Source organism: Mesoplodon bidens, assembly GCF_964165515.1.
Source record: "Mesoplodon bidens genome assembly, chromosome: 11".
NCBI lineage: Eukaryota > Metazoa > Chordata > Mammalia > Artiodactyla > Ziphiidae > Mesoplodon > Mesoplodon bidens.
This window is the reverse complement of record NC_138167.1, coordinates 23,944,183-23,961,870: the sequence shown is the minus strand read 5'-3', so window position 1 is coordinate 23,961,870 and position 17,688 is coordinate 23,944,183. Positions and strand designations below refer to the sequence as shown.

The window sequence follows — 17,688 nt, the reverse complement described above, 5'->3', positions numbered from 1 at the left end:
AAATTATTAAAAGGTAAAGGTCAATTAACTTGAATAATCTTTGGAGATTTATTGACCACATGGTGTCTACCATGTTTGGATGTCAGGCAATATCCTGTTCTAAGATTGACTCATAGTGGGAACTTTTCCAAAGATTTTGTAATTCAATATTGTATCACCTTCTCCAATCTCCAACCAGTTCTGCCAATCAGGACACCATTACAATCCACCTATCACAAAGGGCAAGAGGAGTGGTTTATTTATTTTTTTTTAATTTTTATAAATTTATTTATTTATTTTATTTTTGGCTGTGTTGGGTCTTCGTTGCTGTGCGGGGGCTTTTCTCTAGTTGCAGCGAGCGGGGCTACTCTTTGTTGTGGTGTATGGGCTTCTCATTGTGGTGGCTTCTCCCATTGCGGAGCACGGGCTCTAGGCGTGCGAGCTTCAGTAGTTGTGGCATGCGGGCTCAGTAGTTGTGGCTCATGGGCGCTAGGGTGCAGGCTCAGTAGTTGCAGTGCACGGGCTTAGTTGCTCCATGTGGGATCTTACCAGACCAGGGCTCAAACCTGTGTCCCCTGCATTGGCAGGTGGACTCTTAACCACTGCGCCACCAGGGAAGCCCCAAGAGGAGAGTTTTGATGCTATCTTTTCCCAGGAACCTTAACCACTCCTATGATATTCTAGGATTTATAACACCAGTAAGTTCAGCAATGTGCTTTGAAATTCCAAAGTTATCTAAATTTTTTTCTTATCAACGAATTTGGTTCCTGCCAAGGATTCTAAAGCAATTGAGAGTATGGAGGCAGAGGAGATACAAGATATCAAGCTATCAGTTCTCCATAAGATTAATATGAGGTGTCTATAGCATCCAACCGTACAACCCTAACTCTAGTGAATGCCTTTCAACCAGAGACCCTTGGAACATACCTGGAGTTGAACAAGTTAGATTTATTACTCATTGTGGAGAGGGAAAACACATATCCTGGAAAACCATGGGTTGTTAAAAGGGTGTTAGAGAGAACCTATTACAGTACTTAGGCTTTGGTCAGGTAATTTTGGAGAAGGTCTAGAGAAATGGACTTTGCTCTAGATTGCTTGCAGGAAGTGGGGCAATTTTATGATTGGGTATATCAATCATAGGGAGCCCTGACTAGAGTAAGGATGAAACTGTAATTGGTAAAGAAGTAGCAAGCTCTCATTTCAGCTGTGAGAGATCAATGTTTGATATTTTTGTTGGTTACAGATGACCTTGTTTTTGTCTCATTTTATCATAGATTCAGAGTCTTATCTGATGTTGATGTCCTGTGAGACTGTTTATGTCCAACGGGAGAACACAGTCCAGCTGTGAGTGTTGGACCAGTTTTTGGATGTCAGGGCTGCATTTTCCTTTCTCTCTCTTTAGTATTCCTCAACCTGACAACATTATTACTCTTTAATTCTGATTAATCAAAAATTCATGGGTGTCAAAAGATTACAAATGAGACAACTAATATTTCTATAATTAGCTTATACAATTCTATATAAAAGTGAGGACACTACCATTAGTTTGCTAGTTTATACAGTTTTATTTCATATACTTTTATGTACTTACATAGTTATAGTTCAGTGAAATATGCAATTTCTATAAGCATTGTTAAACTGTTGAACACTGAGCCCCATTGCTACTCTCCCAGCTAGTTAGAAGGGCTAGCCCATATGTGGAACCACATTGTCTATATTGTCTTAGTTATCTTTTCTTACTAAATTTTTTGCTCACCTAAATAGAATTTATCAGTTTTTAGCTAGTTTTTAATTATTTCTGTGAATGTAAATGGAGTGGTACACAGCCTCCAAATTGTCTTCATTGCAATACTTTTATAATATTTTAATGAAAAGAACTTAGCAAAATTAAGGTTCATCTGGTCTTCCTTCTTCCATTTACCCCATGAAGGTAAGACATCAGTAACTAGTAAACACCATATTAAATGTACAGGTTAAATTCATTCATGACTGAGCATTTTCTAATGTGATAGGCACCTTGAAGAAACAATGGTAAACAATTCAGAAATGATCACTGCCACCTTCTTTTGGGAAGACAGATGATAAACAAGAAGAAAACTAGAAACAGTATTTAACAATAATCAAATAATTATTGATTGTCAACATAATCTGAAGGAAATAAGTTGTAGCAGAAGTATGGAATAATAGTGGGTAAACAGTTGCTTTAGTTAACATGGTCACAGAAGATCCAAAGAATGAAAAGGAAACAGCCAGGCAAGGCCAGAATAGCAGGTGCAAAGGTGTCTAGTACCTGTCTGACCTTACCTCCTACCATTCTCCCTCTCCTTCACCCAAAACCAGGCACACTGCTTCTTTATTCTTCCTCAGACTAACCAAGCATATTCCTGCTTGGCCCCAAGATGACTTCAAGGTTCACTTCCTCAGTTCATTCAGGTGTCTGTTCAAATGTTACCTGATCTAAGGCCTCTTCTATCACACAATCTAAATAACCTTCCTCCACTTTTCCTTCTTGGCATTTATCATGACCTGGCAGCGTATATATCAATATTTATTTGTTTAGAATCTGTTTCCCTCCACCAGAATGAAAATTTCCTGAGAGCAGGACTTAGTCTCTTGTTCACTGCTGTATCTCCACTGTCTAGAGCACTCCTACACTTAGTAAATATTTGATGAAAAAATAAGTGAGAAAATGGCCTTGCAGGTAGGAAGAGCTTGGTAACTTGGGAAACTGTCAGAGGTCAGAGTGGCTGGAGATTGAGTGAGGACAGACTGGAATGAGGTGAGGTTGTAGAAGATGGAGGCTTTGCCTAGTTGTGCAGCTCAGGTTATGGTAAGGAGTTTGGATTTTATGCCAATCCAATGAGAGGTCATTAAAGGTTTTTAACAGGGGAGTAAGTTGAGGGCTGCTATGACTGCCATGTTGGGAGTGGATTTTAGGGGGACAGGGTGAATTATGTCTGCAGCTATGAGGCTATCATGGTAATCTAGACATACACTAATCCATGTTGTAATCCATGTCTAATCCATGTTGTCATTTAAATTCAAATTAGTTAAAATGAAATGAAATGTGGTATTAGCCATACTTCAAGTGCCCAATTGCTACATGTAGTTTACCATACTGGACAGCACTCATATTAAACTTTACATCATTGCAGAATGTTCTATTAGTACTGTTATAGGTAATAGATAATGTTGCCTTGAAAGAGGATGGCAACAAAGGAGTACAAGTGATGTGGACAGATCTGGAGATAGAACTGATAGGATTTCTTGATGGATTGAATGTGGAATTAAATCTGCAGGTCAAGGATGGCTCCTAAGTTATGGTATGAGGTTTTTGGAGGTGGTGGCATTTACAGAGATGGGAAATACTAGAGGGAGAAATAGATTTGTGGGGAGAGATCTATCCATGTTAAATTTTTAATGCCATGATACATCTAGGTTGAGTTAGCAACAGGGAGCTAGAAGTAGAACTCTTAAAGTTTGGGCTTGAGATATAAATTTGAGAGTTGTCAGCTTCTTATAAATCTCCTTAAGTTATTCATTCTCTGTCTTCATCAAGTTCCTCTATCATTCTCATCAGTTTCAAACACATTCTAGTATTACCCGTAATTCAGAACAAAACAGAACAAGAAATTTAGCTGTTGTCCCATTTCTCTGCTTCTCCTGACAGCAAAATCTCTCACTTTCTTAGAGGGTGATGGATATAGAAAGTTTATGGGATTAATGGTGAGAAGGTCATGGAGAGAGCAGACAATTACAGCAGGGAAATACTAACGGATTAGTATAGATAGGAAGTGGTGATTTAGAAAGTAGGATGTTTGAAATCAAAATTTCAGAAGTCTCAAATGATTACAGAATTTCAGAGCAGTGTTGGTAAAGAATGATAAGATAAAAGAAATAAGTTCCCTTGTGTGGTCAAATTTAGGGTTGGCACTGAGCTGGCATTCATTAGCACAGTCTTACAAATCGTCATAGTCAATGTCCAGTCTGTCTGGCTGTTGCTCCTGCCATACTGGCTATTAAATATCATCCTTGGTCAAGCAACAATTTTAAGGAACATTAACAAACTGGAACACATCCACAGAACATAATGACCAGGATGCTGAAGGGCGTGGACACCTGGGCATGTTTATCTTGGAGAAGAGAGAAGGATCATAATTTCTCCCCTTCAAATATTTATGGAATTCTCATAGAGACTCTCAGGCCAGGTATGAAACTTGTTCTGCCTAGTAATATCTAATAGTTATTGAATGTTTACCATTATTCAGGCATAGTCTTAAGAACTTATAACTCTTAATCTTCTTAATAGTCATATGGAGGTAGGTTACATTATCCTCACTTTAAATATAAGGAAACACAAATATATTGAGTAACTTGCCTCCAGTGACATAACTAGTAAGTAGAGAAAGTTGGATTAAAGCCCAAGCACTCTGATTCAAACACTTATATCCTTGGCCAGACCACTAACCATGTGGCCGTCATTACACTGATGCCTTTTGATTCAACATGAGCAAGAACTGTCAAGCAATTAGAACTGTTCAAAAAGAGAAAATGCTCATAAGTTCCATGTAATATCTTCAAATTCAGGTTTCATATGTTCAAGGGTATTTTAGAAGGAACTCTGTGTTAGGGACTTCCCTGGTGGCACAGTGGTTAAGAATCCGCCTGCCAATGCAGGGGACACGGGTTCAATCCCTGGTCCGGGGCAGATCCCACATGCCGCAGAGCAACTAAGCTCATGTGCCACAACTACTGAGCCTGCGCTCTACACAGCCCATGAGCCACAACTACTGAAGCCTGTATGCCACAACTACTGAAGCCCACGTGCCTAGAGGCTGTGCTCCACAACAAGAGAAGCCATCGCAATGAGAAGCCTGCTCGCCACAACTAGAGAAAGCCCACACACAGCAATGAAGACCCAACACAGCCAAAAATAAATAAATTTAAAAAAAATTAAAAAAAGAAGGAACTCCACGTTATATGAAAGATTGAACTAAATTATCACTAAGATTCTATATTTAACCTAGTTCCTTACTTCTCATTCAGCCACCCATCTTAAACCTACACATGTTGTAAATGTGTTATCTGTATTTCTATCTAAGCCATTAATAGAAATGCTGTACTTGGCAGAACGAAGGATAGAACCATTTTCATACCATTAAAGACCTTCCCTTCAGCTTAACATTGTATGGTTATTTAATCAGCTGTGAAACTTCCTAGTCATATAATCATCCACTTACATTTTATATCTGTTCACAGGGACATCATAAGGTACTCTATTAAGTGCTTCACTGAAATCAAGATTCATTAAGTTTATCTCATTCCCCCTAGCCACCATCTAATTAACTCTTTCCAAAAATTAGGTTAATTTAATATGGCATGTAAAGGATCACATGCTGGTTGCTTGTGACCACTGATTCCTTCTTCAAGTGTTCAAAACCCATCTGTCTAATAATTTGCTGTAAAATTTTGCTGAGGTTTATTTTTATTTAACAAACACTTATAATGCTTCATAAATACAACTTCATATAATTCCAGTATTTTTTAATCTCCATTATACAGATGAGAAAATTGAGGCAGAGAGATAGGTTAAATAACTTGCCTAGGGCTACATAGCTAATAAATGGCAGAACTAGCCCAAACCAGCAGTTTGGCTATAGAATCTGAGCCTGTAAGGACTAAGCTATACTACTTCCCTGATACAAGACTTTGGAAATCCTCTAGCCTCCTTGTTTTTCTCTGTCTCCTACCCATTCCCCTCTGCCAACCCCCCAATCTCCTTTTTGAAAAACAAAGTAACATTTTCCCATTTCCATTATTTTAAAACTTCCAGAGTGTTAGCTGACTCTATGCAGAATGCCTTTACTTGACATGGTGCATCCCAAAAGTTCCCCATCACATCCAATTCACCAAACAGATTCTCTGAGCATAAGAATGATGTAGAGATTAACAATTGCCCTATTCCCCAACTCTCTCAGATTTCTGAGATAACATTATCTTTAAGATAAATCAGTAGTGTATCATTGTTTTATTCTGAGAGAATTTAAGTTACAGCCTGTACAGATAAATTACAGCAAATGGCCTGTCACTATCAGGACCATCTTTGTGACAACTTTTGTGTTTCTGAATTAGGAAAGGATCATCATTAGTCTGTATTTGGGCAGCCTGTGTGTCTTAGTCAGTTTTGGCTACTATAACAAAAATGCCATAGTTTGGGTAGCTTAAATAACAAACATTTATTTCTCACAGTTCTGAAGACTAGAAGTCCAAGATTTGGTGTCTGGTGAGGGCTTGCTTCCTGGTTCATAGCCATCTTCTTGCTATATCCTCACATGGCAAAAAAAAGCGGAGGGGGGGGGAGTTGAGAGCTCTCTGGGGTCTCTTTTATAAGGGTTTATAAGCCTCCACCCTCATAATCAAATCACCTCCCAAAGGCCTCACCTACTACCATCACACTGGGGATTAGGTTTTCTACATATGAACTTTGGGAGTATGCAAACTTTTGGTCTAGTGCTGTTCCATTACTTCTATTTCTCTGTTCATTTATCTTCATCGAAATGCCTCTACTTATCCTTATGATCAAAGACTGCCATAAAATTATATATCATTTCCACATCAATTGCTAGCCCAGTCTTTTCCCTTTATCTTTTAAAATCTATACCCTTTTATCGTTTCAATCAAATCATGAATTTCATCCCACAAATCTTGATCTTACATTATTGATAATCATTCCTTTGTCAAGATTCATTTGGAATTTAATGTCCCCTCTCTTCTCCCTCTTTGACCTATGTAACTATACAGGAAAATTATTTTAATTATCAAGTATATCTCACATTGCAGCTCATTTATGTGGCTCCAAGAAAGAATTTGTCTTGATATCCAGTGGTGCTTACCTAACTGTGAATTTTAAGACGGATGAATCTGTGGGAGAAAGAGGTTTTAAACTTATTTTGGAAGATATGACTCAGAAGCAATCACAGAAAAGCAATATTGGGATCCAACTGCCTATTAATGGTAAGAAATTGTTTTAAAACATTTATTAAAGCAGGGACCACATATGCCTTAAAGTAGAACGGGCCCACTGATTTAGGAGTCACTGGTTGTCAGTCACCTTGCTCTAATACTAAAAATACGATAACTTCATTTCCAACCATTCCTTAAGGCATGAGAATTTGGTGGTTCAGGTAGATCATGTGAGGTAATAAGGTTAATTGGGGTGAGTATGTGTCTATATGTGTGTATGTTATTTTCATTTAAGAAACAATGATAAACATAAAAGTCAGTCAGTTGCTATTTAAAAGATCCACTGGGGCCATTCAGGCTGAAACAAGGGTAGAGTTCAGTGTGTTTCCATGTCTCTGTTAACATATTTTTATTAAGTAACCACCTCCCCATCCCCATAAAGAACCCTCAAAAGGAATATTTTAGCTGAACCTATACTAACTTCTCTGCATAAAATGGAAACAAATGTGCTGATTTTTATCTACTTATCCTATCTAATTTTAAGCTAGAATTCCATTAGTTGTGCTTAAGACTAAAAAACCTAATGAATCTATTATTAGGAGATTTTCATGACTGGAGTGTAATTGCAGGAAGAATTTAATCCATGTGAACGCCAAGTGCTTTTTGATGTCGCTCTATCTTTCCTAGGATAGTGGAATGAATGGGCTCTCCTAAGAGTCCTGGATTTGAGCTGTAGACTACTGAACCACGTCATCCTATAGGTGTGATTTTTAATTGCTAAAGGGATGCTCACCCAATTGACCCCTCTTCTGTGTCCATTGTTTTTGTCTTTCATCACTATATCTCTAAACTGACCCTTTATTCTCACAGTAAAAATATTTAGCCTCATTTCTTTTTTAAAGTATTTTAAAGTAAGTTGAATACTAATAAAATATTGCTGTTATACATGTGTACAAACAGCCCAAAAGTCTGAGTTACCACATATAATGTGGATTACAAATGCAATAAAAAACATGCAGTAATGCAGTAAACCTTAATGCACTAAAAACATGTTTGAGTAAATACCTTTTGTGGGTTTTTTCTCCCTAAAATCTAGGGTAATCTTAATTCTGAAGAGTCTGCATATTTTTTTTTTTTTTTTTTTTTTTTTTTTGCGTTACGTGGGCCTCTCACTGTTGTGGCCTCTCCCCCTGCGGAGCACAGGCTCCGGACGCACAGGCTCAGCGGCCATGGCTCACGGGCCCAGCCGCTCCACGGCATGTGGGATCTTCCCGGACCGGGGCATGAACCCGTGTCCCCTGCATCGGCAGGCGGACTCTCAACCACTGCGCCACCAGGGAAGCCCCGAGTCTGCATATTTTTTAGGCATATGTATTTAAAAGGAAGAGGGAATCCATGTGTTATACATATCTGAAAAGAAATTAGAAATGAGTTTTGACATGAGTATTGAATAAACACAAATCCACTATGCTAGAAACTTTGTTTTAAATAGATTTCTAGTGTAAAAAAAAATCTCAAGAATTCACAAGTGATCATATCTTATCATTCTGAAATTATATGGTTATGGAGAGCCTTAATTTTCTTTATATTTAAGTCCCTTGTTATTCCCTGGTAAATTTCTTTATAAATCTGAGGATGGAGTAAACACATTGGTAGAAATTTCCCCGATGCTTTTCCTTTATATAAACATTTTATTTTGAATGCATGTAGCATAAAGTATTTTGATGTGTCTAGATATGTTATACTGGGATAACACAAATGATGCCACAGAAAGAACAATTTCCAGTAGTTTCATGATTAAGTGCAATACTTTTCTTTTTAAAAAATTGATTTGTGTTCTGATTCATCTAAAGATGTATATATTAATGCTTTAGTTAACTATTGATTTTTACTCATTTAAAAGCAATGGAAGAAAAGATGAGTCTCATCTCTTGCAAAGAATCCTAGTTTTGAACCTACAAAAGAAATAAATGCCTCCATTCTGAGATTTTAATAGACTTTCACAAGTATTGCTATCTGATGTTTTGTTGTTACTTCTCTAAGGGCTAACAGTAGAAAACAATACCAGAAGACAGCCAGCCCAAGACAAATGTGGAATTCCTGTTGTTGACCCATTTCTCATGGAAGGATCTGAGAGGAATACAAACGTGTTGCCAGCCAAGCTTGGGAAGCCCATGGTGGTTGGTGGCCGTGCTGCCCCTGCGATGTCGTGGCCCTGGCTGGTCAGTCTGCAGTACCAAGGACAGCATTACTGTGGAGGTGCTCTGATTGGGAGACAGTGGGTCCTGACAGCGGCACACTGCAACTTCAGGTGTGTGCCCAAGTTGTGCAGGGCTGGGGACAGCAGGGCAGTGCGGAGCTATTCGAGGGTCCACAGCGGGTGCACTCCTTCTGTTCTCCCCATGTCACAAGAAACATTAAGCATCAGCTCCCACTGATACAGTCCCCATCTTGCAAATGAATGAACATGTTAGGTTGATGAAACTTTCTGTGCTTCACTAATACACTTACTACTAATAGCTTTTAATTTTAAAAGCAGCTTCCTGCTTCTAGGTATAATTTAATTAATAAGTAACTAACAACACCCCCCCCATCCATAACAATGAAGGTAATGATGTCTCAACATTTTTGCATCAGTCTCTCAGCATGGTGCCCAGAGCCCAGGGGTTGCTCAAATGTGGCTTCTTTTCCTCCTTGCTCTCCTCTACGGACTGTCTTGATGATCATACCCAGTCCTGAAATAAATGTGTAAAGTTTCAAAGACTTTTAAAGAATGTCCTTTAAAGGAACATTTTTTTTTCTTTGACTTTATCTGAATCTTGGTCTCAATGTAATATGGAAATATCTGAAAACTCCTTCCTCAAAGGAGTCTTAGCTTGACGTTTTTAATATTATCTCCCAGAAGTAGTGAGACAGTTGACATTGTCATACAATGTCCCATAGCTGAATGAGTAGATATGACATTTTCAGGGTCTCTAAAATTGGCTTTATAATGAAAGCATCTGCTCAAATAACATGGTGAGCAGAAAGCTTCAATGAACCAAAAACTCAATTTCTGGGCTTCCCTAGTGGCGCAGTGGTTGAGAGTCTGCCTGCCGATGCAGGGGACACGGGTTCGTGCCCCGGTCCGGGAGGATCCCACGTGCCGCGGAGCGGCTGGGCCCGTGGGCCATGGCCGCGGAGCCTGTGCGTCCGGAGCCTGTGCCCCTCAGTGGGAGAGGCCGCGGCAGTGAGAGGCCCGCGTATCGCAAAACAAACAAAAAAAAAAACAAAAAAACCCTCAATTTCTTTAGCATTCCCCAAGTCTTACTTTTGATATAGCTAAATCACAAGAAGGCATCCTTATTAGGGCAGTTTTCAGACTTTCATGTGCTTAAACTTACCTGGGGAGTTTGCTATAAACAGAATCCTAGAATATTAATCCTGAAATTTGATTTGCTGAGTTATGTCTGGGATTCTGCATTCTTAATACACATGCCAGATTTAATGCATGTGGTCCCTAGACATGCATGTTTCTTTGAGAAACATCGTATTAGGGAGTAGAATAACTATAACTTTCAGGATAGTTTCAGTGACCATCACATAAGCACATCATATAATGCATAATGATTACAATACCTAAAATCATTATCTTGAGGCATCATGAATCTTAATTGTCAAAAAAATATTGTACTAAATCATTTTATTTGATGTTATGAAGGCAAGAAAGTAGATACTTTAAAATTTTTCTCAAGGATTGAATTAATGAGAAACTCCCATTTTCTAAGAATTCAGTATAATAAGGATATTAATGTGGATTAAAAATTTTAATGTGGATTAAAAATTAATGTGGATTAAAAAATGAAAAATTTAAAATAAAATTAAGAATTCAGAATAATAAGGATATTAATGTGGATTAAAAAATTTAAAGAAAGTTTTGGGGACTAAATTTTGGCAATAATATAATTGGAGTATAGAAGCAAAAAAAATGTTAAAGAATACATTTTTAGTAATTCTGAAAAGTGATGGCCTCATTAAAAGTGGTATCTATTTCCTCACTCCCTTATCTTATGACAAGTACTGTCACAGACAACCTGGTAATAGGAAGAAGTTACCTGCGGAACACAGGAAATAGAGATTTGATACCAGTGAAAGCTGTATACACTCACCCCAGCTTCACACAATTTCCTCCCAATGATGATCTATGCTTGCTGCATCTGGAAAACCCTGTTGAACTAGGTCAGTATGGATAACTCTTTTCCATATTTTGAACCTTTTATCTTCCATCTTGCTTAGAAGTGCTGTATGTTTTTTTTGTTTTTTTTTGTTTTTTTTGTGGTACGCGGGCTTCTCACTGTTGTGACCTTTCCCATTGCGGAGCACAGGCTCCGGACGCGCAGGCTCAGTGGCCATGGCTCACGGGCCCAGCCGCTCCGCAGCATGTGGGACCTTCCCGGGCCGGGGCACGAACCCGTGTCCCCTGCATCGGCAGGCAGACTCTCAACACCTGCGCCACCAGGGAAGCCCTGTATGTACTTTTGAAGTTAAATAATTATTTTAAAATTTTCTTACATTCTAAGATACTTTCTCTAAAACTGAAGTATTGGGCTTCCCTGGTGGTGCAGTGGTTGAGAGTCCGCCTGCCGATGCAGGCGACCCGGGTTCATGCCCTGGTCCAGGAAGATCCCACATGCCGCGGAGCAGCTGGGCCCGTGAGCCATGGCCGCTGAGCCTGTGCGTCCGGAGCCTGTGCCCCGCAATGGGAGAAGCCACAACAGTGAGAGGCCCGCGTACTGCAAAAAAAAAAAAAAAAAAGCTGAAGTATCTGCATAAACATTTTACTGTTATGTGTACTTAATTGACAGAGGTCTAGAGAAGATTTCAGAGAAGTATGTTTTTAACTTTGTCCTGTATATTCTCCTGAGACTCTTTATGTTCTATGAGGTTATCCCAAATACTTAGAACATCAGTTTGAACCACCAGATGTTTAATTTTCTGTGCCTTCATAACTTAGTAAAATCTTGTTTTTTAAAAAAATGTTTACTTAAGCCAAAGCTAAGTGAAAGTGAGGCATTGTTAATCCTGGCTCTGTCACGAAGTAGCCATGTGATTTTGGGCACGTTATGTAACTTCTGTGACCTTAGCTTTATCGTTTGTAGAAAGGGAATGACAGTAACCCACCTACCTACTTAGCAAAGGTGAACATTCAGTGGGAAGGTGTACGGGGGGGAATGTAACTAAGATCTGTGGATAGTCTCCACTTTCACACCCAAGCCTTTCCATGGCATCACAGGGTTCTGGGACAGTTTTCTTCCTTTGCTCCAATTCTCTCTTCTGTTTCTGCCTATAGACCTCCCTTTTTATGTCTTTTCGGTGCATTCATCCTACAAACACCCCCAGTCATGGTTCAGTCTACCATTTGCTTTATATGCTTTTAAAACTGAGTCAGTGAAAGCATTTAGAACAGTGCTTCCTAACCTTGACTATGCATTATCATCCTCTGAGTTGCTTTAAAAACAAAACAAACAAAACTATCAGCCCAGATGCATTTTGGAACAATTAATTACAATCTCAGGATTGGAGCTCTGACATCAGTATTTTTTCTCTTTATCCTGCTTCTTAAATTGATTTTTAGTTAAACTTTCAATGCTGAGATAATTGTAGATTCACATGCAGTTATAGGGAATAATACAGAGAAACCAAAGTACTTTTTTTTTTTTTTGCGGTACGCGGGCCTCTCACTGTTGTGGCCTCTCCCGTTGCGGAGCACAGGCTCTGGACACGCGGGCTCAGCGGCCATGGCTCACGGGCCCAGCTGCTCCGCAGTATATGTGGGATCTTCCCGGACCGAGGCACGAACCCGTGTACCCCGCATCGGCAGGTGGACTCTCAACCACTGAGCCACCGGGGAAGCCCGATAGAGAACATTTTTGTCACCGTAAGGATCGCTACTGTTGCCCCTTTATAGCCACACCCATTTCCTTCCTCCCCACTCCACCCTCCCCACCCAGACTTCTGTCAACCACAAATCTGTTGTTTCTATAATTTTGTCAATTCAAGACTGTTACATAAATGGAATTATATAATATGTAACCTTTTGGGATTGAATTTTTTCCCTCGGCATAACATCCTGGAGCTTCATTTATGTGGTTGCATGGATCAGTAGTGCATTCCTTTTAATAGCTGAGTAGTGTTCACAGTATGAATGTTTAACCACTCATGTTTAACCATTCATTTGTTGAAGAATATCTGGGTGGTTTCTAGCTTTCAGATGTTACAAATAAAGCTCCCATGAACATTCATGTAAAGGTTGTTTCCTTTTTTTTATTTAAATAATGCTGGATTGACTATCCTTATGTGTACATTTTTCCAGGTCTATGATTGCCTTAAGATAAATTTCTCGGAAGCAGAAATGCTGGATTTAGGGCATAACTGTTTTCAAGACTCTTGACATATTTCTAAGTTATAAACACAGCTGGATGTGGAGTACAAGTCAATACATCCCCCTCCTCCATCCTGCCAAATGATGCAATCTGGCAATATCTGTCAGTTTTTAAAGTGTGTGCCTTGTGGTCCAGCAACTCAGTCATCCAGGAATACTGGCACAAATGCACAGATGCATGGTCTCGGAAACTTGATGCAGCTTATAAGGGGAAAAATTAAAAGTCTAAATGTTTTCCAATGGGATTTAATAAATCGAGGTACATTCATTATCTGACTACTATATGCTATTAAAAAGAATGATGTAGTAATGATGCCATGTAAATGGCATGATCATAATCTAGTAAATAAAGAATATCAGAATAAGAAAAATGGCTGATTAAAAAATATGTTGTTAGTAGGAAAATGTTATTTAGCTCAAGGAAATTTGGGAGAAGATACGATAGAGCAATGATTATCTGTGAAGGCAGAATAACATAAGATTTGGCACATGCATAGAGAGATGAGTAGGAAAAGAATAGACAAGTTACAAACAGTTTTATGTAATTTTATTAAGAGATAGCAGTAAAAATAAAGAACATATCATTGATATAAACGGCCTATGATAGCAGATATGCTGACGCATTTAAGTATGTAAAAATCTGGATGAAAATAAAGTTAAACAGCCTGGGAAAAAGGGAAAACAAACACAAAAGCACTGCATTCAGTGTGTGTGTGTGAGTGTGTGTGTGTGTGTGTGTGTGGCATATATACACACAAACCCACAATATTTATATATACACAGATTTTGGTGATAAGAAAAAATGTAAATGTTTAAATGTACAATGTATCAATATATTTTATAATAACTTGTGAAGATAGAATTAGATATAAAAATACTTTTTAGCTGTAAAAATACTTTAACAGTTCAATCGCTACGTGTTTTTCCCCGTTCTTCATATAACATAGTTGAAAAAAGAAGACAATTATAGGGACTTCCCTGGTGGTCCAGTGGTATAGAATCCGCCTTACAATGCAGGGGACGTGGGTTCAATCCCTGGTTGGGGAACTAAGATCCCACATGCCATGGGGCAACTAAGCCTGCGTGCCTCAACTAGAGAGCCTGCGTGCCACAAACTACAGAGCCCATGCGCCCTGGAACCCGAGAAAACCCACATGCCACAACTAGGGAGAAGCCTGTACGCCACAACAAAGAGCCCATGTGCTGCAACTAAGACCCGACACAGCCAAAAATAAATAAATAAATAAATAAAAATCTTAAAAAAACAAAGAAGACAATTATATTCTTCTCCACTCTCATCTCAAATTCAACAAGGTGATGTCCTGAAGGCACATAGGCAAAAAGAGAGATGCACTTTAAAAAATGGTTATGGATGAGAAGTCCCACATTTCAGTGTAGGGCATGTGTTTCTGTTTTCCTAGGAGGATATGGAAATACCTGGAGCAAAGTGGTAACACGTATATTGGGATGATCCCCTCTTGAGTAAATAATACGTGGAATCTTCTGGAAGACTTATTAAATTACAGGGTTAGAAAGGGTACTGTTAGGTCAAAGTAGGTATTTCTAGAGCCATCACTGAAGAGCAAACAGTATAGTCAATGTTAATATGAATCTTATGGACTAACTGATATTTGCGTTTTTTCTTTCTCATCCTTTTAATTAGGAAAGTTTGTATCTCCAATCTGTTTGCCAGGGAAAGATGATAAAATAAATTTACTTTCCAAATGTATGACTGCTGGATGGGGAATAACTGAACCTCATCGTGAGTATATTTTATTACCTCTTCTAAGATTAGAATCCAAACAAATATATGTGAAGTCTGAGTATACTGTTTACTCATTTTCAATTTTTCTGTATTTTTAATAGGAATGATAGTGGAAAAATTTTTTCATAAAGGACCTAAAGGTGACTGGTTGGGTTTTAGGCCATCATATTCATTAATACAAGTTGACTGATACTTTTAAAAACTGTGTTGGTAAATATCTAGTGATGTTATTACCTAATAAATATTTGTGTTTCACTTATATGTATTTACTCCCAACTGCACTGTGAGTGCACACACTCACACACACATAATTGTTTTCACAACACTGTAGATGTTGCTATTGTGAAAACCCATACTTGAAGATATATGAGCCTATTCTTAAAGCTGTGAGGCATTTTTCTGAAATAATAGGCTGGTATAAAAGGTAAATAGGTAGATATGATATCACTTATGTGTGGACTCTAAAAAATATGACACAAATGAACTTATTTATGAAACAGAAACAGACTCACAGAGAGAACAGACTTGTGGTTGCCAAGGGGGAGGGGTGGCAGGGGAGGGTTGGAGTGGGAGTTGGGATTAGCAGATGCAAACTATTATATGTAGAATGGATAGACAACAAGGTCCTGATGTGTAGCACAGGGAACTATATTCAATATCCTGTAATAAACCATAATGGAAAAGAATATGAAAAGAATATACATATGTAATAACTGAATAACTCAACTATACTTCAATTAAAAAAAAAAAGGTAAATGGGGCTTCCCTGGTGGCGCAGTGGTTGAGAGTCCGCCTGCCGATGCAGGGGACACGGGTTTGTGCCCCGGTCCGGGAAGATCCCACATGCCGTGGAGCGGCTGAGCCCGTGAGCCATGGCCGCTGAGCCTGCACGTCCGGAGCCTGTGCTCCGCAACGGGAGAGGCCACAACAGTGAGAGGCCCGCGTACCGCAAAAAAAAAAAAAAAAAAAAAAAAAAAAGTAAATGGGTAGAAAGATTATGTGCAGATATTCTGGTCCATATAAAGATCAAACCCATGACTCTGGTCTCACATACACCCTATTCTGCAAATGAATTAACTACTTACAAATATCCAATAAACTAAAGAGTTATTTAGAATGCAATTTCAGTTGTCAGCTTCCAGTCAGTGTCAGCACTTAACCAGAATGTCTGCTCAGCAGAAGTCAAATCTAAAGAATGAGAACGTCATGAAACCAATGAATTAAGGTATAGACTTAATATGTAAAAAATGTATATTGTTTGCTTTATCAACAACTGATTTGGGTGTAAACTTTGTCTTTTTTTCATAAAGTGATGTTTTTATATCTTCTGAGGACTATAGTAAAGACAAAAGAACCCACATAAAATGTTTTTCATTGTTTCTGTTGTATAAGCCACTGTGGAGTGATTATTAGGTTTTTAGAAGTCACCTAACAGCATCACTATAGTGCTGAGAGGGGAGAATGGGTGGGGTTTAACCCTTGGAGTCTGTGTATAAGGCTATTTTTGTTTTATCCTTTAATATCATTTGCCTATGTGTTTGTTTTTTTTTTTGCCTGTGTTTTTATTCCTTTTCTACTAGAAGATGAATTTCCTAAAACTGTGCAGCAGGCAAAGGTACCACTGATTAGTAGTACATCTTGTCGAAGCTACTGGGGACTGGATATTAAAAACACCAATATCTGCGGAGGGGCTGCAGGATCATCCTCCTGTATGGTAATGAAGGCCTGCCCTGATGAGGGCAGGAGTTTTCTTCTCAATGTGTCTCATGAATGGGTGTTTGCTGACCATAAAAAAGGTATAAATGTATGGTAGTTTTAAAATGAAAAGTGAGAGGAGTAAGTACATTGCTAAATTGATGTACTATGATTGTTAATTTGATATTTTTGTGGATTCTATTCTCAAAAGGAATTACTTGTTCAATTGCTAGGTTGAACTATGTGAAACTGATAACTTTCAACTGTTTTTGATCCATAAAAAAATGATGATTTCTTGTGGTTCAACTTCATAGCTGTATTAGGTAGCTCAAACCACCTACTTCCAGTAGCACTGAAAATATAAAGATGCTTTCATGTAACTCAAAACCATCATTCAGTCATTTATTTTTATTAGATGCTTGAAACTTTCTGCATGGCACAGTCTGTTGTCAGCATAAAATGAATTTATGCTAAATGTTTCTTTCAGCCTCGCCTTGAAAATGTAGATTTTGATCTGATTCAGAGATCTGGAACATCAGCCAACAACCTCAGTGGTTGTAGTTCCCTATGCTGTTATGAGCAGAAATCAGAGATGAGAGAGTGATTTACACATTGTCGGATCATCCCCTGCAGTTGGGGGTTAGTGTCAGCCATGAATCATGCAGCCAGGAGAATGAACTTCTCTTTTTGCTGGTTGCAGGGAGATTCTGGAGGACCACTGCAGTGTGCCCAGGATGGGCAGTACAAGCTCATCGGTATTGTGAGCTGGGGCAGCAGTAATTGCCATCCTGCCGCACCAACGGTCTTCACCAGAATTTCTGCTTATAGAGACTGGATCACATCTGTCACTGGAGGAGAAGTATGA

General features: G+C 38.7%; 1 protein-coding gene across 1 annotated transcript in view; it reads left to right on the top strand.

Annotated features, from left to right (window-relative positions):
* Positions 1-17,688, top strand: part of OVCH1 (ovochymase 1) — a gene marked incomplete at both ends in the record, with an annotated part of 86,270 nt that extends 68,582 nt beyond the window's left edge. The window contains 3 exon segments of the mRNA XM_081250211.1: positions 8,986-9,201; positions 16,709-16,842; positions 17,524-17,688. Coding sequence (XP_081106337.1) covers positions 8,986-9,201; positions 16,709-16,842; positions 17,524-17,688 — 515 coding nt within the window.